This window comes from Spermophilus citellus, assembly GCF_964194105.1.
Source record: "Spermophilus citellus genome assembly, chromosome: 10".
Taxonomy (NCBI): Eukaryota; Metazoa; Chordata; class Mammalia; order Rodentia; family Sciuridae; genus Spermophilus; species Spermophilus citellus.
The window spans coordinates 119,565,119-119,586,584 of NC_138197.1; the positions used below are offsets into that span (position 1 = coordinate 119,565,119).

General features: G+C 46.1%; 1 protein-coding gene across 2 annotated transcripts in view; it reads left to right on the plus strand.

The window, feature by feature from the left end:
- The window catches only part of STAB2 (stabilin 2), a 155,410-nt gene that overhangs the window by 92,634 nt on the left and 41,310 nt on the right, over nucleotides 1-21,466 (plus strand). For both annotated transcript variants that reach the window (XM_081311104.1, XM_081311103.1), the window contains 10 exons: nucleotides 451-579; nucleotides 1,841-1,897; nucleotides 3,111-3,206; nucleotides 3,953-4,148; nucleotides 5,498-5,593; nucleotides 9,218-9,263; nucleotides 10,120-10,196; nucleotides 11,273-11,398; nucleotides 13,874-13,947; nucleotides 15,696-15,767. In XM_081311104.1, the coding sequence (XP_081167230.1) occupies nucleotides 451-579; nucleotides 1,841-1,897; nucleotides 3,111-3,206; nucleotides 3,953-4,148; nucleotides 5,498-5,593; nucleotides 9,218-9,263; nucleotides 10,120-10,196; nucleotides 11,273-11,398; nucleotides 13,874-13,947; nucleotides 15,696-15,767 (969 nt within the window). The remainder of the gene's footprint in view (nucleotides 1-450; nucleotides 580-1,840; nucleotides 1,898-3,110; nucleotides 3,207-3,952; nucleotides 4,149-5,497; nucleotides 5,594-9,217; nucleotides 9,264-10,119; nucleotides 10,197-11,272; nucleotides 11,399-13,873; nucleotides 13,948-15,695; nucleotides 15,768-21,466) is intronic.

Below are 21,466 nucleotides of genomic sequence, written 5' to 3' on the forward strand. Positions count from 1 at the left end.
CGTGTCTTGGTGGTAGAAGACATTCACACCCCCAGAACCTCCAGGCCACAGCCCAGCTGAGCACATCCACACCGCCATCTTGCCAGCAGACCTGACATAAGGATCACAAGGCAGTATATTTCCCAAGAATGTAAAACAATTATTTTGAGTGATGGAGAGGTATCCCAGAGCTCACCTAGAACAACCTCGTCCCTCTACAAAAGAGAACATTGAAGTTCAGGAAGGGAAAACAACAGGCCCAAATCACTCAACTAGATGGTGCCGGATACAGGACCATAGTCAGACTCCCCTCTCCTAGCCAGAGCTCTGTCCTGTCCACCATGGTGTGCCACCTTCCACGTGCATAGTGAAATAGCCTCTGGGCTGCTGTCCTATTGACAGCCCCCATTCCCATCTTCCCCATCTCTCTTCAATTTACTATAATATAATATTTAGTCCTCTTGCTCACAGCTCTATGTAAACGAGGCTCCAGTAAACTACACCAATGTTGCCACTGACAAGGGAGTGATCCACGGCCTGGGGAAAGTTCTGGAAATTCAGAGGAATCGATGTGATATTAATGACACCATTATTGTACGGGTAAGTTATATCCAGAACCAAGATACAAGGAATGAGTGATGATTTATTTTTTATAATTTTAATTCTTTAAGCTTAAGAATTTTCTTTTAAGATATCTCAGTCCAAAAACAACTCAGTGAGCATCTCTGATGTTCCCAGGAACACATGGGCTGTGGTTCTGCAGAGATAAATAAGATGTGAGCTTTGTCCCTGACGGGCTCTTGATCTAGTGCAACAGGGTGCTCCTTGGGTACCTGGGAAAGGCCACCTGGAGGCTCTGTTGAGCAGGAGCCTGAAGCCACAGCTCTCCTCCAAGGGAAAATGTGCAGGGAGGGCTCTGGGATGCACCTGTGTTGGGTATTGGCTAAGCCTGGTCTACTAGAAGAGAAATTAGGAATGGATGATTTCAGTGTATTATGGGATGCTCAAATGGAGGCTTTCCACCTCAGTCCATGGGACAGCAGAGGATCCTTTACTAACAGTAATAACTGCTGGTGTTGATTAAGTACTCACTGTGCGTCAGGGGCTGCTCTAAACTTCCCCACAATACCTAAAAAGTAGGTACTTTCACTGTACCCATTTCACAGATAGGAAAATGAGCCAGAGAAAGATTAATAATGCACCCAGGCTCACACATTAGCAAACAGCAGCCCCAGAGCCAGAATTCTGAATAGCCACATTATATTACCAAGTAGTACTATACTACCAAGTACTACCAGTAGGTACCAAGTTAAGAACCGGATACACAGGCAGGCCTCTTTCTATTTTAGGAGTAGGTTGCACTTGAGTAATTTAACATCTGCATTTTAACATCTGCTCTTCATAGGTGTTATTTCTTTGGAGTATCCTGACTCTGTGCCCCTCAGCTAGACCAGGTCTAGCTCCTGAGGATGGACACATGTGTAACACATTGGTAGTCCCTGAATCCAGCCCAATCTCACTAACCATGGTTTTTCAGTAAATCGGGGTTATTGTTAAAGGAATTTGGATTTAAATGAGTTGAGACCTCCACACCTTAAAAAGTTATTAGAGTCAGAAGAACATTATGGGGGAAAAGTGATCCTCAAACATGCAAGCCATAGAGCAAGCAGTTCATGAGTTTGTCTCAAAGAACATTAAAGAGGTTGACCAGATGATCTTCCCCAATTTTCAACTATATATTTGATTTTTATCTTCCCTCATTTTCAATTCCTCAGCTCCAAGCTCTAGAAAATATTTGCAGCCTCATTTTGCACTAAAATTAATAACCTTGAAATTTCTCCTTTGTTTCTGTTTTGCCAAGGGAAAGTGTGGAAAGTGTCCCCAGACACCAATCTGCCCATTAGGAACCAAACCACTAGTAAGTATTTTGTCTGCTCCAGATCTGTAGGCGTCCAAATTGAAAAATCAGACCTCTTTTTCCTTCCTTCATTCCTGTCCCCGGTTGTAAATGCATTCTTTGTTATCCTGTATATATACATCTTCATCAAGTCTTAAGTACATTTTTAAAGGAACCAAGGCAAGATTTCATTAATAACTAAATAGAAGTGGGTTCATACATCAACACAATTGCAGGATGGGATTGTTCACTTTCTGCATCTTTCATAGCAGCCAGTGGAGGATCACAGCAAGAAATCTTATCAGAGAGGACAGACTCCATATCCAAAACCAGATCCAGCCTGCTGTGTTCCCCCTGTGTTTCCTTTGATACTTGTAGTTATAGCTAACTTCCTCAAAGAAGCAGAGTCAGACCCAGGAGAGTTAGAAACGTTTGGGGATTAATTCCCAGCCTGTGTTCTCATAGCTCTTTTTGATAATAGCTACTTTTGTTTGTTTGTTTGTTTGTTTGTTTTGTACTGGAGAGTGAATCCAGGGACACTTACCCACTAAGCCACATCCCCAGCCTTTTTTTTTTTTGTATTTTATTTAGAGACAGGGTCTCACTGAGTTGCTTAGTGCCTCACTTTTGATGAGGCTCCTCCTGCTTTGGCCTCTGGAGCTACTGGGATTACATACTTGGTGATAATAGCTATTTCTGATAAGACAGTTATGAAGTATGAACACCTGTGCATCTTCCACAGCATGATGATAATAATTTATAGTAACAATAATGAATGCTGAGTTTTCTCACTTGAGTTTTAATTTTGTTTTGTATATTTATAAATGTTTATAAGCAAAAAATTTTTTTTCTTGAGCCAAGGGAAAATAGAAATCAATAAAAATAGAAACTCAGGTTTAGATCAACGAATATACAGGACATTATACAATGAATATACAAAGACACTATCTGAATTGTTCTACAATTCTTCTGAACTTGAGTTGGTTTCTAGAGGAGCGTTCTTTTTGTGGGGTATTACCGCCAGTGTATTATTTGGATTTTTCCACCTGGCCTTCTGTAGCAGCATAGTGTCTTTATGTTTCTTTGCTCTGAACCCATATGAGAAGCCACGCCCTCCCTGTCCAGAATGCCCTGGTCAGAAAGACAGCAACATCTCACCCACGTCCAGGCCTTTAGAGAATGGAAAACTTCTTTTCTTAACTAAAAAGTCAATAGAATCTTTCCTATTTTGTAGGGCAATGAGACAAGGAAATGCATCTATACCATTTATTTCATGGGAAAGCGGTCCGTGTTCATCGGGTGCCAGCCCAAGTGTGTGAAGACGACCATCGTGAGTATAATGCTGTAGTTGTCCTTCTGGGAAACTCAATCTCAGGTCAGACTTCCAAAATGCGCATACTCTGCCCATCTCCTCTTCACCCTGCCCATCTTCATCCTTGTCAAATGATAGTGGTAGCAATGAAACAGCAGCCCTGCCAATCAAAAAATGGGTAAAAGCCACCACATTCGATTGTACGGTGAAGAAATCAATATTCTGAGAGGTAAGAGCAAAAAGAGACAGAAGAAGTGGCTGCCACCAAGGCAAGACAAGGTGCCCCTGGTCACTTAGAAAATGGGACCCCAAAGCTAAGGGTTTCTGGGGGTCATTTATAACGTCCAACATGCTTCTCTCCCAGAACACTAGACATGCCCTCTTCTGTTTTAGCAAAGACCAGATGGTTTGGTCCTTAAGCTGCAGAGCTTGGGGCTGGAAAAAATTTTATGTTTTAATGCACTTAGCAAAAAGACAGGCCAAACCCAAATGGACACCCTCCAGGGCTCCCCTGAACTCTAGGAGATCCTCTCATAGAAGGCCAGAGGCCGCCTCCACAGAGGCCTCCCCTCCTTCAGGAGGACATGAAGTAGCATTTGATGTGAGGGGCCCTCGTTTGGAGATGGTGACGGCCTGCGGGTCTCAATCCTCTGCCTCATACCAGGGAAGTTGCTCAGCTTCACCCCGTCCTCCGGTGCTCCGTCCCCCATGAGCCTGGAGTGCCACCGAGGGACATGCGCACTCAGCCTGTCCTTGTGTTTCAGACCAGAGCGTGCTGCGCTGGCTTCTTCGGTCCCCAGTGCCAGGCCTGCCCTGGGAGACCCCAGAACATCTGCTTTGGGAACGGCATCTGTTTGGATGGTGTGAACGGCACGGGCGTGTGTGAGTGTGACCAGGGCTTCAGCGGGACAGCCTGTGAGACCTGCACCGAGGGCAAGTATGGCATCCACTGTGACCAAGGTGCGCACCCACCTCTGCTGGCCAGGCCCCAGGCTGCAGGGACTAACCAGCCACAGGCGAGGAGAGAGCCAGCCCTCCCCTACTCCCTTAGCCCTCTTTCCAGGCAGGCTTGGGCCCACCTGTGTTGCTATCATGGATTGTAAGACTGTGTTGTGTCATGTGCACAGGGCAGAGTTTCTAAACATTGACCTGGACCTACCAACCTATGCTGATATTCCCAGGCCTACCTGTATACACTAGTTATCATGGTTAACATTTCATGATGGACATTGCTCAACAGTTTGAAAGGCAGACTTGTGCACATTATCTCATTTAATCCATACAGAAGCAACCTTACCTATTGGGGATTGCTGTGTCCATTTTGCAGATGAGGATGTTGACTTCCCCCAAGGACATAGCTGATGAGGAACAGGACTGAGATAGAAAGGCACATTTTGCTTGACTCCAAAGCCTGGCTCTTAAATCAAGCACATCCTTTGTGAAAAGATCACTCTACTATTTGCCATCAGCAAGCTCTGTGCTTTGTTTTTGCAAAAATGGTGCCGAGTTTGAGCTAAGTCATCTGCATGTTCGCACCCTAGCTTCCTTGTGCCCAGGGAAACACACCTGTGAGAGAAAGGAGAAAGTTCCTACTCCATGATTATAAAACAAATCCTTGTTTTACCTGGTACTAAAAACCAGGAACTGAGCCATCACTGTCTTCTCATTAGCTGCTCTAAGGCGGGCAAAATAAATATAAAATTGAGTCACTACAATACGGCCATATAATAGGCCATTGAAATTAGAGTACTTACATTTTTTTCTGGATTGTTTGGAAGAACTGTGTGTTTGCACTTGTGCAGGAGTTCCAAACATAAAGCCACAGGGACAGTCATGGGGTCCAACAAACCCTTTTGTAGGGGAAGGAACCCCTAGCTGTCATCCAGTTCTCAAAGAGGCTCATGGAACCAACATCCCATGTTCCTGAAAAACATGGCGGTGCACACAGATTCTTGTGAACCCAGAATCAAATGAATGGGTTTCTTTAGAGTCCAATCTTTGGAAATAAACATGATTCTGTGCCAAGGGACCCCACATAACCCATCCTCAGATAACCTTGGCCGAGGCATTCACGCTAGTTGGGTCACCTATGATGCTACAGGGCCCCAAGCTGGGGTGTGAGCTGCTGTGTTGGAGCATGACCTGGCTCACCTTGAACCCACATCCCTGCCCCCTGCACTCCTCCCTCACTGTGACTGTAGCCCCCTCCATAAAAGACAATGGTATCCTAGAATAGGCTGCAGTAAATGATAAGCAAGGTGTTGGACGTGGGTCGGAGACTGACTGTTTTCAGGCATCTTTCCACTTAGCATGTCCTTGTGTCCACGGGAGATGCAACCAAGGACCCTCAGGTGACGGCTCCTGTGAATGTGACGTTGGCTGGCGAGGCGTGAAATGCGACAGCGGTAAGAGCGAGCCCTTCATGTTTATCTTCTCTTCCTAGCTCCACTTCTTGGCTGCTACATATTGTTCTTTTAAATTAGAAATGACACCTTTATTGCTTCTTTTGGCAATAATCATATTGCCTTCTTGTGGCACAAAGTTTGTAAAATAAAGAAAAGAAAAGAAACATTACTCACCCTCCCAGGGCAGGAAAACACTGTCACTGACGTTCTGTACCAGCCTCCCAGCCGTGTCCAGGAGTGTAGAGTGTGCAGGGGACCAGAGGCTTCAGGCTGTTCTACAATCTCCCTTTTTCACTTTGCAATAGATAATAGACATTTTTCCATGTGAATAAATGTAGATAAATGTCATTAATTTTTAATTTCAACTGTCCCAGGGCAAAAGGAAAGGAGAAGACAGTGTGGAAAACAAACAAACCAAAAATCAGTCGCACAGGGCTAGGAGATAGCTCAGTTGGTAGAGTGCTTGCCCCACGTGCACAAGGCCCTGGGTTCAATCCCCAGTGCCACAAAAAGAAAAAAAAAAAAACAGTCATGTAGATGAGTCCCAACAAGATTGGTTGGGATCAGGAAATCTTACTACACTGGGTTTTTTGCTTTGTTTTGTCATTTTGTTTTGTTCTGTTCTGTGAGGTAGTGCTGGGGATCAACCCAGGGCCTCATACATGCTGAGCAAGCGCTGTACCACTGAGCCCCAGCCCCAGCCCAACTACAAAACAAGGCCACATGAGCCCATCCTGTGCGCATCTTTCTGCATTTGTCTGATTAATCTATTTGGTTAAATTCCAAGAGACGAGGGCCTCTGAATCAGGAGTATACTCTGCGGGGAGGTCTAGCCATCTGTCCTCCAGGGATGGGGTCAGCTTATTGTCCCACCAGGGTCTGAGAAGGGCCTTCTCTCTGGCCTCTCCACTTTGCACGGGTTCTTGCTGTGCTCCAGGTGAGTGGTGAGAGGGAAGAGAAGGCCAGAAGAAATCGCTCGGGAGAGCACAAAGGTGTGGGCAAGCTGTGCACATTTAGGGATCAAAGGATTGCAGAATGAGGGGTGCATGGTGCAGGGGTCCTGCCCTAGTGGGGTCCAGGGGTTCCTGAAGGATGAGTGGCGTCGGCAAAAAGGATGAGAAAGGAGTCGATCCGTTGGAGCAATCTCCAGAGAGAGCGCTCTAACGCAGCTTTCTCTAGGTCATCTTTTACTGCGATTTTTCTCATCATATGGATTCATAATACGTCATTGATTTAACAATTTCAAAACTTTGCCAAGACGTGAAATTTCCTTAACCATCATTAGGGGTATAGAAAAATGTAACATCAATTTACATTTTTCCAGGATGTGACCTTTAGTTATCAATTATGAAGGGTACAGAATCATTAATAAGACTTTCCCAAGATGTACTATTTTTCCCAAGATATGCTATTTTCTTATTGACTAATGCCAAACTACATAACCAGACACTAAGTCTCCTAACCTATCATTAACCTTCAAGTTTAAAGTACACCTGCACCTTATTTCTAATCTAAAATTCCCATCTAAAGAAGTCCCCTTAAATCTTATACTTAAAATACCCTAAAGTTTATAAACCATACTTCTTAAAGCATATCAGAAACCCATACAACTAAAAACTTAAGAATTCTAGACCCAAGAATCTAAATAAAATGTTTCTAAAATTATTCTAAAAATGTCTTATAAAGCTACTTATATTAATTCCTACATTTATTCTCATAAAACTGGCTAAGCTGCTTTCTCAAAGAGTTTCTTGGTTTCTTAGTCAAGGTGCATGAGTTGTTATAACTTTGTGATCTCTCTCAGTAAAAAGCAAGTTCTAAATTCAGTCCACTTACTGCCAACATTAACTATGCTCATTATAAGTCCCTATGTGAAGTAAAAGAAGGTTTATAGAAAAGAGGAGAATATATCTTTATATGTCCTAACTTTCCTAAGTGTATAACATAACTTTCCTTAATCAAAAATAAAACTACGTATGGTGGGCTTTGTACAATAGCATAATGATTAGGCTTTCTAAGAAGCTGGAAATATGGGCTTGGGTTCTTAGTTGATATACTCAATGTGGTGCCTAAAATTCTCATGACCTTTTGGAGAATGATTGCTGTCCGTTATCAGTTTTCTCCTCAATGTACTGAGATAGAGGAGCAGCCTTCTATTTGTCCTCGATATGCTGAGGGGTAGTAGAACAGCCTTCAAGATATGAACTACCTGTTATGTTCTAGCCATCTGAAGTTTAATTTGGTTTGGCATTTAACATACTCATGCCTCCTGTCAGGAACATGAGCATGATAATGAAAAGTCCCAATTACATTAAAAAGGGTCTCATGGTTTCGGTTTCCCAGCAACCAGCGCGGCTTTGCCAGCACTCATCCTCACTGTGAGCTTGTCAAGACAGTGGAAGGGGGAGCGCCTTCACCACATGGGAGCAGAGGATTGCTGGGTGGAGAAGCTACTGAGGCGGGCAAAGCTAGATCATCAAAGACCAAAGATAGAAAATCCAAATCCTTCTCCAAAGGGCCCACCATGGAGTCACTGCCAATTAATCAAAGATTTAGAGCCCGTTCCAGAGAGAACTAAAAGATGATTGGGATTTCAGTAGGTAGAGAAGGAAAAGAAAGGAGTTTTTTAAGTTTAAGAAAACACACAAACTGGGCGTGGTTGCGCACATCTATAATCCCAGCAGCTCAGGAGGCTGAGACAGGAGGATCATGAGTTCAAAGCCAGCCTCAGCAATGGCGAGGCACTAAACAACTCAGTGAGACCCTGTCTCTAAATAAAATACAAAATAGGGCTGGGGGTGTGGCTCAGTGGTACCCACCCCCCAAAAAAAGAAAAAGAAAACACCCAAAAGCACACACTTCCATTGCACCCATTTGAGTGTATAAATATTCCCTCTAACATAAAGCAGATCACCTTTAGAGCCAGGTCCGTGTTTCAGGACCTGCATGATAAGGGGGCTAATGAGATTTTTACTCCAAAAGCTCTCAGCATGAGCATCCTGCATGAGGGATACTCTTTTCTCCTCTCTAATGATTTCTTTCAGGATTCTTCCCTGCCAGGGAATATCAATTATTCTAATAGCTGGACTATCTGGACATCCAAGGGCAATAACCCTCGCTGTGTCCATGAAATTTAGCAATTAATGCAAGTGATGATTGAGTGCCTGCTGTGTCTCAGGCCCTGGGCTATTTCTACACACGCAAATATCAAGTCAGTTGTTTGTCGAGTTTGCTTGTTTGTATCAGTGCATCACAAAATGATGAAAAACTAGAAAGAATAGCAAGAGAAGTAGATATACAAGTAGAAAATCAAACCCAGAGTGGGGAGGGGGATGCACATCAACACCTAGGTTGATGCTCCATGAGTCTGTAGTTACACTCAAGGGAGGATCCTGCTTTTGACTCATCCCTGTAACCTCCCTGCCTAGCACAGAGGCCAGCAACCAGGAGACACTCCAGGAGTGTATCTGACCTTCATATATAGCTCTGAGCTCCATGTGGATTCCCATAGTTAACACAATGCATACCGGCTACTTCTGAGGAACTGCCTCTTTTCCTAGCACCAGCTACTAAAAGAAAATTCTCATGTGAAGGCTAACACAGCAACTGGGCTTTCTTTTTCAGCGATCACAGTAGACAACTGCAATCGGATGTGCCACACCAGTGCCAAGTAGGTACCCTCTGGCCTTCTTTGGGGCAATGCAAAGGGGATTCTTTCCCAGTAGCTTGCACCCCAGGCTCAGTCCTCAAGGAATTAGTTTCCTGACAGCATTTCTGAGGACTTAGGATAAATTTAAGTATGAAACTTAAAAGGTATTTAATGAGGCCACCATCAACCTGCCGGATCCAGCCCTTTCAACAAGCTGTCCTCTGACTCACTCGGTACTTTGACACCAATGCCAGTTGTTGTCCCCGGTCAAGCCACCAGGACTCTTCCACAGAAGCAAGGAGGAGCGAGGCTGCCTCAGTAGCCTGCCTCCTGATTTACAGCCAAGCCTGCTGGCCTCCTCACTCCAATGGGGCTCACACTTCCCACTTGCAGAGAGTTTAGTGAGGACATTAAGAACCCAGCAGCTGGAGTTAGACCTGATCTCATAGTCAGCCTCTGTCACTGTCACTGTTGCATGACCTCCCGTCAATTGCTTATTCTAAATTTCAGTTTCTTTATCTGAAAATGGAAGTAACAGTAATTCCCACTTGCTGGGGTTATGGGATAATGCGTAGATGACACAAGGTAAGGCTTGAAGCTCAGCTGCTTGCATGTGGGTCACTCACTGAAGATCAGTAGCCACTCTCTTTATTCCTGGGCTGACATCTATGTAGGTATTGGACAGTCTGCCTGATACATGGCTGCAGTCTTAGCTGTTTGTGATGGAGACACACCAGCAATGGAGACTCCTCCCACCCCTAGACTGACCTCCAAGGTCCTCCTGCCGGCAGAGGCTGGAATGTGGGGACAACAGGGTATTGTGAGTCATGTGGAGGAGGTTGAGTATCTTCCTACCATCTACTGTTCCTCGCCACAGCTGCCTTCTCAACCCGGGTGGTACAGCCTCATGCAAATGCGCAGCAGGATTCCAAGGCAACGGGACGGTCTGCACGGGTGAGTGAAGAGGGGTTGCTGGGGACCAGATAGGCTCCTCCAGCCTCTTGAGAGTCTGCATTGCTGAACATTAATGGGCCCCAGCAGCTGGTGCCAGCCATGGTGGTGAATTACATGTAACTGGGCAGCTGGTTGTACCAGCGATGGGAAACCGACTCTTCTAGGATGGGCTTGCAGGAATGGGCAAGCAGTTGTTCCATGCTCAGAGCAGAGGTGCATTGCCTTGAGGGCAAGCGCAGCTTTGGAAACCATGGCTTTAATTGGCCAAGGGCATGGTTGGGTCATCAGGACCCTAAAATGGGCCAGAATGGGCACTAGGCCCTGATTCCCCTTCCTGCGAGCCCTGTGGCCTTGGATGGGTCCTTTAACTGCTGTGAGCCCTATTAACACGTTCATAAAATCAACTTCAAACTACCTTCCGTGCAGAGTGCTGTTGAGGCTAAGTGGCCTCTCTGTCAATGCAGCTGTTGACACCCCAGTCTCTCCTTAGACTCCCTGGGTTTGAATCTAAGTTACCTTGGGAAAGTTGCCTGTTCTTTATCCAATTATTTTCTCTCCAAATTGTGGATAACGCGAGGCTTCCTCTTGGGTTGTTCAATGTAACCCAGATTCATATCTCCAAAGTGCTAAGAAAGGTGAGCTATTATTCTTATGGTGGCCTGAGCACACATTTAGCACTAGAAAAACAGCAATGCTAAAATGTCACTTTGCTCTTGAGCACCACGTCCTGGCAGCCTGGGGTCCATATTCTGGCAGAGCTGAACAATGATCCATCCAACAACTGCCTCCTGATCCCCTTACCCCCAGGAATTTTCCCAGGATGCCAGGTGCCATGCCCCTGGTCACCAGATGTTTCCTGCAGCAGGACATGTAGCGCCTGTTAGCAAAAGAACTGGACAGGGCAAATAGCCGGAGTGTTTTTCTTGCCCTCTGTTTTGGGGAATTCGCCATATTTAATCCCATGCCTGCTGGAGTCGTTTCAAAGTCTCTTCTGTTTCTTCGTTGACTTAAGTAAAAGGCATCAGTACATGTTCTGCCCTCTCCCTCCTCTTCTGTGTTATCTCCCTCCTCCACAGCCATCAACGCCTGTGAGACCAGCAACGGAGGATGTTCTGCCAACGCCATCTGCAAAAGAACCACCCCCGGAAGCCGGGTGTGTGTGTGCAAAGAGGGCTATGCAGGCGACGGCATCGTGTGCCTCGGTAGGTGATAGCCTCAGCCATCCGGTGGAAGTGGTGTGAGAGTCAGAGCCCTACTAAGTGAGGCTGATGTGTGGGAAGCAGTGATGTGATTCGGGATGTCTGATTGCCTCGTGGTTGTGGTGCACTTGTGCTGGGATCCCCCTGTGCAAAAGTACAGTTGCCTGTGGCCCCGTTGCTATGGTGACACCGGGTGTATGGGGACACTTCGGGTTAATGCTCAGAGTTATCAGTTTCAAACCTTGAAATGCGGAAGCTGAGTCCCAGGGATAGAGAATTCTGAGCATAGTGACAATGCTCCTCCGCACTGTGACCTTCCAGCCTGCCTGCTTTGCAGAAACTTAACCACAAATAACCTTTTGATGATAAAACTGATAGAATAAACATGCGGATCCCACATGGCGCTGTTCTCAGAGTTCAGTTTCCCACCTGATCTCGCTTTTCTCTGTAAATATTTGTGTGTTTTTCTTAATGCCCCATCGCCCCTCGCTGGTTTCTGAATTGATGGCTGGTCGTGGCACTGATACATGGCCTTGTACTCTGCAGACACACAGCTGCTGGGGTCCCTGTTCAGTTTGCCTTAGTGGGAAAGCGGAAGGGTGGGAAATGCTGTGGCCACAGGGGTATGGAGGCCTGCGATGTCCAGACACAATTAAAAATAAGGGAGGTGGCTGAACTTCTATTCATATATATGTATATATATATATATATATATATATATATATATATATATATATACACATACATACATACATACAAGTAGCATTTTCTTACTGAATAATTATTTCAGAAGGCTTATAGGCTTGAAGGCAAAATTCTAGAAATAACTTCTCTCAGGCTAGGAAGTAGCTCCGTGGGAAAGCGCCTACCTGTCATGCAGGAGGCCCTGGATTTGTTCCCCAATACTGAAAACAGAAAGCATAGCTACTACCTGGGCTCAGTGGTGCACGTCTGTAATCCCAGCAGCTCAGGAGGCAGAGGCAGGAGGATCACGAGTTCAAAGCCAGTCTCAGCAAAAAGTGGGGCACTAAGCAACTCAGTGAAGCCCTGTCTCTAAATAAAATTTAAAAAAAAAAATAGGACTGAAGATGTGGTTCAGTGGTTAAGTGCCCCTGAGTTCAATCCCTGGTACCAAAATAAGTAAAAAATCAAGATAAAATCTTTTTTTAAAAAAAGACAGATACCTTCTACTTTTTTTTACTCCACTTTGCTATGTACATTTTTACTGTGTAACAAAAATAATGTCTCATGTTATACAGTGTGTTCTATGCGTAGAATAACTTTCCCCCAAAATATACATACTGCTACACACAGTTCTGCTGTGAAGGTATACCGTAGTGATTTGTCTGAATTTTAACTTTTTAGTTGGGGAAAAAAAAATCTCACGAAGAAGCGTTGCAACAATAATACAAATAAGACCCACCTGCTCTTTATCTCCTTTAACATTTTACCCCATTTGCTTTCTCATTTGTTCCCTTTCTAGATGTACATATTTCTTAACCATTAGAGAATGATCTGCATATATCATATTCCTTTTATCCCTAATAATTATGTATTTCCTAAGGATATGTGCAGTCTCCTCTATAAGAGCAGTTATCAACCTCACTAAGCTTATTACTGATATTTTTTTTCTTTTTTTATTGGTATTTAATACTTCTATCTAGTTAGATTCGTATTCTAATTGACAAAATTAGAATGATTATTTAATACAAAAGTATTAAATACCAATACTTCTGTCTAGTTACATTCATATTCTAATTTTGTCAATTGTCCCAAAAATGTGCTTTTTGACATTTTTTTCCACAGTTCAGGATCCAACCTGAGGTAGTTCTTGCATTTAGTTGTCACCTCTCTTTGGTCCCCTGGAATCTGGGATAGTTCCTCAGCCTTGGTTTGTCTCTTATGACATTGACATTTAGGAAGAACATCGTCCACCACCCTTTTTTTCTTTGACATCTTGTTGTTGCTTGGTGTTTGTCTGAGACTACGTTTGTGCATTCCAGGCCCAAATGTCACTGTGTAGTTATTCCTTCCCCTTTGCTATCAATAAGCAATCAGTGGAGAAGAGACTGTAGCACCAAGAAAAACCTTGCTCCTCATCAAATGTCTTCTTAAATTCAGCAACCACTGGATTCTTCTCTGAACCAATCTGTGTTGTGATGGTTGTAAGGTCAGACTCCAGGATTCTGTGGTTTCAAGTTCTTGGCTGCAAATGCTCACGTTCCCTCCACAGAGGGACAGCCTGCAGGCTGTGCTTCTGCTGGCATTAGCCCTTCCCAGGGGAGCTGATTTTGAGAAACCATATCTGGTACCCTCCCCACTGGGTGACTGCTGCCTCTGAATTGTCAGAAGCTGAGTCACACTGTGACACTGCCGCTCTTGGTCAGTCAGCCATCCTGGCATCCAGCAAGTTCCTCGGGGTGCCTTCCTGGCAAGCAAGGCTCACGCTCACGACAGATGTTGGCTTTTGTTTTAAAGAAATCAACCCATGTTTGGAGAACAACGGTGGCTGTGACAAGAACGCGGAGTGCACGCAGACGGGACCCAACCAGGTGAGCGCACCTCCCTTCGCTTTCCTGGTAGGAAAACTGGATCTTAGAAGCAGGAAAAAAAGAGGCTGAGAACAGACCTCTGCTGAGCTAATGGCAAAAATAGCTTAGGTGAAATGGTAACAGGGCAAGAGGCCATTCTTCAGAAGTGAGAAATGTGGGAAACCAAGGGGACAAAGAGAAAGGGCTTCCCCAGCAGGGGAGAAGTAGACATCTGCAAGCACCACATGATCCAGAAGGATCTAGAAGGTTCCCCCATGTGCTGCCCTTCCTTCCAGCTTTCTGATCCTCAGAATCCTACACCTTTTTTTTTTTTTTTTTTTTTTTTTTGGTTCAAGGCTCTGATATGCATGTCCCACAGCAAAAGGGCACACTCCTTCCTCCATCTGTCCCGTGGTCAGCGCCCCTCTGGGGAGCAGAGTTGGGAAGGTGGGGGAAATACAAGGACCCATCAAGGATGAGGATGGGGGTCGGGGTGTGAGAGACACTGGAGGGAGCTGAAGCCCATTCTCTGCCTCCCTCAGTCTCAGTCACCCGGGGAACACTCACATGGCCAGGAGGAAAGGTCACGCATCTGAAATCAGATGACACAAGTAGAGTCCCTAATGCACATCCTGCAGATCTTGCTGAGCCATTCAGGGACTTGAAGACCAGGTTTCTTTTTGGGGAAAACAAGCAAATGCCTGAAGTGCTCAAAAATAAGAAAAATATATATACTCAAAGAAGTGTGTGTGTGTGTGTGTGTGTGTGTGTGTGTGTGTGTACACACCATGGGAAAAATCAGAATAGTCAGCATTGGGCGTTTATACACAGTTAGGGGTCAGTAGAGTTTTTATTTTAAACCATTCATGGGGTGGGGAACCTATAAGCTTATGGCCTGTAGAGTAAGTGCCCTGCCCACCTAGAAGGCAGAGAAGGGAGAACTGAATATGACCTTAACTGGGAAAGGGACAGCTGAGGGGCGTCTGGGTAAAGGTTCAGGTGGGGTTGAATGCCCTCGTGAAGAAAGAAGAAGAGGAATGTTGACAACCCACTCTGGCTGTCCCCACTGATAAGTTCAAGTTCTAACAGACAGAAATCAGACCAGGAATCTGCCACCACCTAGGAGGCTGGTGTGTGAATTAGAAAAGCTACCCCTTGGGAGGCCACACTGGAAGCTCACAGCCCGTGAAGGAAAGCGGGGCACTGCTAAGAAGAGCACCTGTGACTTGGAGGCCCTGTGCCCAACGACCTGTAGAGAGTGTCCCTCCCTCAACTTGAAGCCTGCCCAACTTCCCTGGCCAACCCATGAGTTTGATCGATAACCCTCACATGGCACCTGGGTGGGCTGCAAAGCCCTCTTCTTAGCACCTCCTGGCACGGGGGCCTTTGAACTCAGCAGGGGTGGAAATGACCGAGCAGTGTGTAGAATGGGAGTAGAGTGTAGCCTCTCTTCCTTTCGAAGTGAACCTTCTACCATCCAGAGAGAAGAGGTGAGGACCTGAAGGCAGGGGACCAAGTAGGGTAAGAAAGTTTTTAAAAAGTAGTCATCTTGGCAGCAAAGACAGGCCCTGCATGAGATCCAGTATCCAAGTGAAGCGTGTGAATGTGCTGAAATAGGAGAATCACCACTATAGAACGGATATCACCGGTAACCGGTGCAGGCTCCTCTAACATTGCCATTATGGGATGGAACTCGAGTCTGAGAGCTAGCACACCAGCCAGGACAGACCTGATCTAAAATGACCGCCTTTGCCTCTGCCCCTGGACAGGCTGCCTGTAACTGTTTGCCAAAGTACACCGGGGATGGCAAGACCTGCACGCTCATCAACATCTGCTTAACCGTGAGTATGCCCCCCTCTCCCCCCACACACACCACCTGGGACAGAGCCTCGGAGCCTGAGGCGCCTCCTGCCCACTCTCTAGAGGATGCAGAGGGGACCTCCCGTGGAGGGCCTTAGGGCTGCTTCTGGCCTTAAAACTCTCTCATGTCCCTTTGTCATATTGGGGAGAGAGAAGAGAAGGGATGGTCTGCCAACCTGTCCCCCTTGGACACAGGATCCCAAGGGGATGCAGGTGAACGTAGCTAGTGAGGAATTTGCCTAAATGCAGCCCCAGAGCCCGCTGGATTATCAGTCTCCCAAAAGCAGGCCTCAGCAGGGTGTCCGCCTGCTTCCTACTGCTCTGACATAATACCTGAGGACAGACTTGTTCTGGCTCCCAGAGTCAGAGATGCCAGTCGTTGGTCTCCTTGCTGTGGACTTGTGACAAGAAAGAATGTCACCGAGGGCAACATGTGGGGGAGCATAACTGCCCAGTTTATAGCAGAAGAGGGAAAGAGAGAGAGAGAGAGGGAGGGGCCAGGGACAAGATATGCCCTTCCTGGGCACCCCCCAGTGACCCACCTCCTCCAACTAGCCGCGCCTCCTATAGCGTCCACGCCTCCCAGTAGCCCATTCGAGCATGACTCCATCAGTGGATTAATCCACCAATGAAATCAGAACCTTCACGATCCAGTCACCTCCCTAAGCCCTGCCACTGATCACAGTTGTACTGGGAACCAAGACTTCAATGCCTGAGGCTTTGGGGGACATTCCAGATCGAAGTCATGACAGGCACCCAGAGCCAGGTCTGGCTAAATAAGCCCTCGTGGGTCGGTCGACCAACAAGCTTTCACTCCCAGACTGAACTGAGTCCCTGATCCGTCGTGATGATGGGGCAGTTGAGGGCTGGTGTCAGTCACCTGGGTGGGTTGGGTTTTAACTCTCTACTTCCCTAATGGGGAGGAGGAGGAGAGCTCAGTTGAAAACTAACGTTGCAGAGTGCTGGAATGTTCTGTTCTTCAAAGGGCCAAATGTGGAGACAGTAAAAGTTCAGCAGTTACCAGGGGCTAGGAGGGAGGTGAAGGGGGTGGTGCACAGAGGATTTGAGGACAGTGACGGTGCTGTGCGTGCTGCAGTAAGGGTGGACCCGTGGCGTGACACACTGTCAAGACTCCCAGGACACACCCCACAGTGAACTCTAGTGTACACCCGGACCTTAGCACCAGGGTCATCAGTTCTACCATCAGTTCTATTGAATGTGCCATTCCAGCACCTGATGCTAATAACGTGGGAGAGTGAGAGAGTGGACGGGCTTCCAGGGAGCTCGGTCCTTTCTGTTTGATTTTCCTGCAAACCTAAAACTACTCTTGAAAAGAATCTATTGGTTTAAAAAAAAAGAAAAAAAAACTCAGAGAAGCTAGTGGTCAGTTCTCCCATCTTCTGTAACATGTGTGTGCACATGCGTGGTTTCTGCTATTCCAATATTCCAGGTTGTTGGTATTTTTTTTTATTTTTTCCCAGCTTATACTATCTGCTGTCATAAGAGGAATGTGCCCAACATAGTACAGTTTCTTAAACAGGACATTATTTATCTCAGATATATATTTTTTCCCTTCATCCATAGAAATCTGGAGAAATCTCAGGACCCAGGAGCATGAATTTCATGACCTCTTTATAAACAGGTCAAACACATTTTCTCAGCTCAGCTACAGTCACTGAGCCAAGTCTACCCACTAGCTTATTCCCCATACTGTGAGTTCTGGTTAAGGAAATTCCTCTCCCAAGCATAGTTTTCACCTCTGAGATGAGGCTCGAGACCCACCTCCCCAGGAAGCCTTCATCAATCAACCCCATAGCTCTGTTCTGATCCCCTTGCATTGAGCAGGAGTTGGTGACAGCTGGAGGCACCTCTTCCCCCAGCTCCATGCACACACCATCCATTCTTCCCATTCTTCCCACTAAGGCACACAGGGAGGCAGCCATCGGCATCTCGAGGGCTGCCACATGACAGAAGCATTGATTTTGTTCTCTGTAAGCCCAAGGAGAAGGACCAGGGTCAGGGAGATGTGGGAAGAAAACAAATTTCTTTCAGCTCAAAACAAAACATTAGAACTCTGCAGAGATAGAGTGTTGTTTCGAGAAGTAATGAGCTTATCACTCAAAGTATTGAACCCCAGGAATAAAGCAACAGGTGGGTACCTAACTGGACAACCATGGAGACCCCTCCCAACCCTGACTGTGTGACTCGAGGCTTTGGGTTGGCTTGCTGCTTGGAGCCTGTTCCCTAGGAAGGTTGTGGGTGTCCCTGGGGTCCCTTTCAGTGCATCAGCAGCAGACTGTTGACAGGCTTTCCCTCACTGTCCTCCTGGCCATCCTGGTGGGAGCAGACTCCCCGGAACACGTCTGCCCATTCTCTTACCTATCATTTAAAATAATTACTATCGTTTAAAAATTGGAGAAATGTAGATAAAAATTCATAAAAACTTGCATTTCGACCAGCCCCACGTTGTGCAAACCCAGAGAGAGCTCACTCAGCAAGTCTGAACCCGGACAAGCTCGCTACTGCTGCTCAGAGCCTAACTATCCCAGCCTCACACTCCACAGGGATAAAAAGTCCTGTAAACCTGGTGTCCTAGCATGCCACATCTAGGGCCCTGGGTGTGATCAGGGAGGTCTCTAAGGTCCCACATCAACTTGACAACTCGCCAAAGGTTAGGCACTGTGCTGGGGTTCCCATGCATTCTCCCACTTAATTCCAGTTACAACTGGATGAAAGAACTATTGTCATTCCCAATATTGTCATTCTCAAGGCAGAGACTCCATCTGACAATTATTTTCCTAGGGCTGCTGTTAACAAATTACCACAAAGTAAGTACAGAAATTTACTTTCTCAAATTTCAAAATCCACAATCAGGGTGTAGGCCAGGATGCATTCCTTTTGGGGTCTCCAGGGGAGCATCCTTCCGTGCCCCTGCCAGCTTCTCGTGGCTCCAGGCTCCCCTGGCTATGGCCGCACCCCTCTGCCTCGGTCTTCACTTGGCCCTCCCCTCTGTGTCTGTCTCCTCTCCTCTCATAAGGACCCTTGTGGCTTTAAGGTCATCCTGTTAATCGCAGATGACCTCATCTCAAAATTCTTAATTACATCTACAGAGACTCTTTTCTAAATAAGGTCACATTTACAGGTACTGGGGCTCAGGACTTAGATATATCTTTTGGGGAACCACAATTCAACCCCCTACAGACTGGCGGGAATGAAAGTCCTCGCCCAGGATCTCATGGAACCCAGGTCTAACGGGAACCCTGTATTCCTTTTTATTTTCCACATTTTTTTTTTTGGTGCATTATGACATATACAATGGTGGGGTCTGTTGTTACATATTCATACATGCACACAAAGTAACAATGTGATCTGGCCCATATCATTCCCCAGTATTTTCATTCTCCCTTCCCACCTCCCTCCCTCGGGTCCCCCTTTTTTTACTATCTCCCTTCAATTTTCATGAGACACCCCCACACCTTTCTTTTCCTTTTTCCTCTCTACTTCCTCATATAAGAGGAAACATAACCCTTGACCTTCTGAGTCTGGTTTATTTTACTTAATGTAATGTTCTCAAGTTCCATCCATTTTCCTGCAAATGACAAAACTTCATTTTTCTTAATGGCTAAATAAAATGGCGCTCCCTCTCTCTCTCTCTCTCTCTCTCTCTCTCTCTATATATATATATATATATATATATATATATATATGTAAATATATATATATATATATACATATATATATATATTTCACACAGCCCATTAATCAACTTGACAATGTCTGGACAAATGGTTAGTTCTTTGAAGACAGTGTCTGTATGTCGTTCTAGGAAACCAGTGGGAAATCTTGCAGGGTTACACACATCTAGGTCAGTGGGGACTCCAGTGAGTACCATTCTAGGCACTGGGAATTCATCAGTGACTTATAGCAAAGTCCTTCTCCTTAAGGAACTCACATTTAGGAGGAAGAAATCAATAGTAAGTGTGTAAATAAATGTATTTCTTTTAAAACATAATTTTAGGTAGTGACAACTTCCACAAGAGAGAGAGGTCTTAGTCTGTTTGCACTATTGTAACAAAATACCATAAACTGGGCAGCTTATAAATAACAGAAATTTGTTGCTTACAGTTCTGGAGGCTGGTAGGTCCAAGTCAAGGCCCTGGCAGATTCCGTGTCTGGTGAGAACCTGCTTCCTTGTTGCCAGATGGTGTCTTTTGTCTGTCCAATCTTGGTGGAGGGGATGACTGCGTTTCCTTGGGGTTCTTTTATCCATTCACAGGGACTTTGCATTCGCGACCTAATTATCTCCAAAAGGCCTCTCCTAACATCACCACCTTAGGCATTAGGATTTCAACATAAGAATTTGGGAAGGATGCCAACATTCAGAGCCCAGCAGGAGACAAAGCAGGTGGTGGGATGGAGCCTGTGGGGTAGGAGGGGCAGGGCTCCTTAGGTAGGTGGTCAGATGGGGCCTTTCTGCACAGGTGACTAGCTCCTGAGTGTTGAGAAGGAGCAGCCACATGGAGACTTTGGGAGGAATTTATAAGCAGAAGGAGCAGCAGGCCAAAGGTGCTGGGTGAGGCAGCCCTTGTCATGTCCTGGGTACTGAGGAGAAGGCCAGCGTGACTGGAGACGGGGGTGGGGGGGGTGACAAAAGAGGTGATAAGAGGGACTGGATCGCTTTGGACCATGTAGATCACGGTAGTAAGCTTCTGTGTCACTCTAGCTATGGTTGGGAAGTCCTCGGGGATCCTGCAGGCTGAGCCAGTGCCTGATTGGCCTCCCTGTGAGCGCATTCTGGCTGCTGGGCTGACTGAACCACGGGTTCAAGAGCAAAGGCCAGAAGACCACTTAGGAGGCTGGTGGAGCAGAGCAGGAAACGTGGACTTGTAGCAGGAGGGACAACTGAAGTCACTGGACAGGCGCATTTTGAAGGTAGCCAATGAGTTGCCAGAACACTGGACATAGGTAACGGGGGAAAAGGAGTTAAGGATGCTAGCTAGGTGTTTCGCTGAGTCATGCTCATTCCACCTACAGAGGCAGGGATGGCTTAGAGAAGACAGCACCTGGATTTATATATCACCTGGTCTGTTTTGTTTGTTGAGTTGAGTTGCTTCGACTCCCCCGCTAAGATGCCCTTAACCCGGGCGTGTAACTCTGGAGGCATGGAGAGAGGTCAGGACGGACATACAAATCGGAGATCATAGACACAGAGATGGCACTTAAGCCCAGGGCACTTCTTGGCTGTATAATTAGAGAAGTCAGAAGGCAGAGAGAGGGGCCTGAATATAGAGCCATTTGGCAGAGGATAGGGAACCTGAAGAGAAAACCCCAGGGAACAGCCTGTGACATAGAAGGACAACCTCCTGTAATGTCAACGGAGACTCAGAAGAGTTTCAAGAAGGGAGAATGGTCAGACCGCAGGATGTTGAGATGTCAAGTGTGTCGAGAGAAGAGAGCCAACCACTGCCTTTGCCAAGATGTCAATCACCGGAGACCCAGACCAGGGATGGAGAAGTGTGGGGCAGAGGACCAGGAGTCTAGGAAGGATGTTGGCAGGAAACTGGGAACAAGGAAAGTGGAAATAGAAGCCGCATTGGCAAGAACCTTGTGTAATAAGTGGGTAGCAAATCAGTGGGGTGGTTAATGGAGAAGGATGAGGAGGAAAGGGATGGCTGTTTAT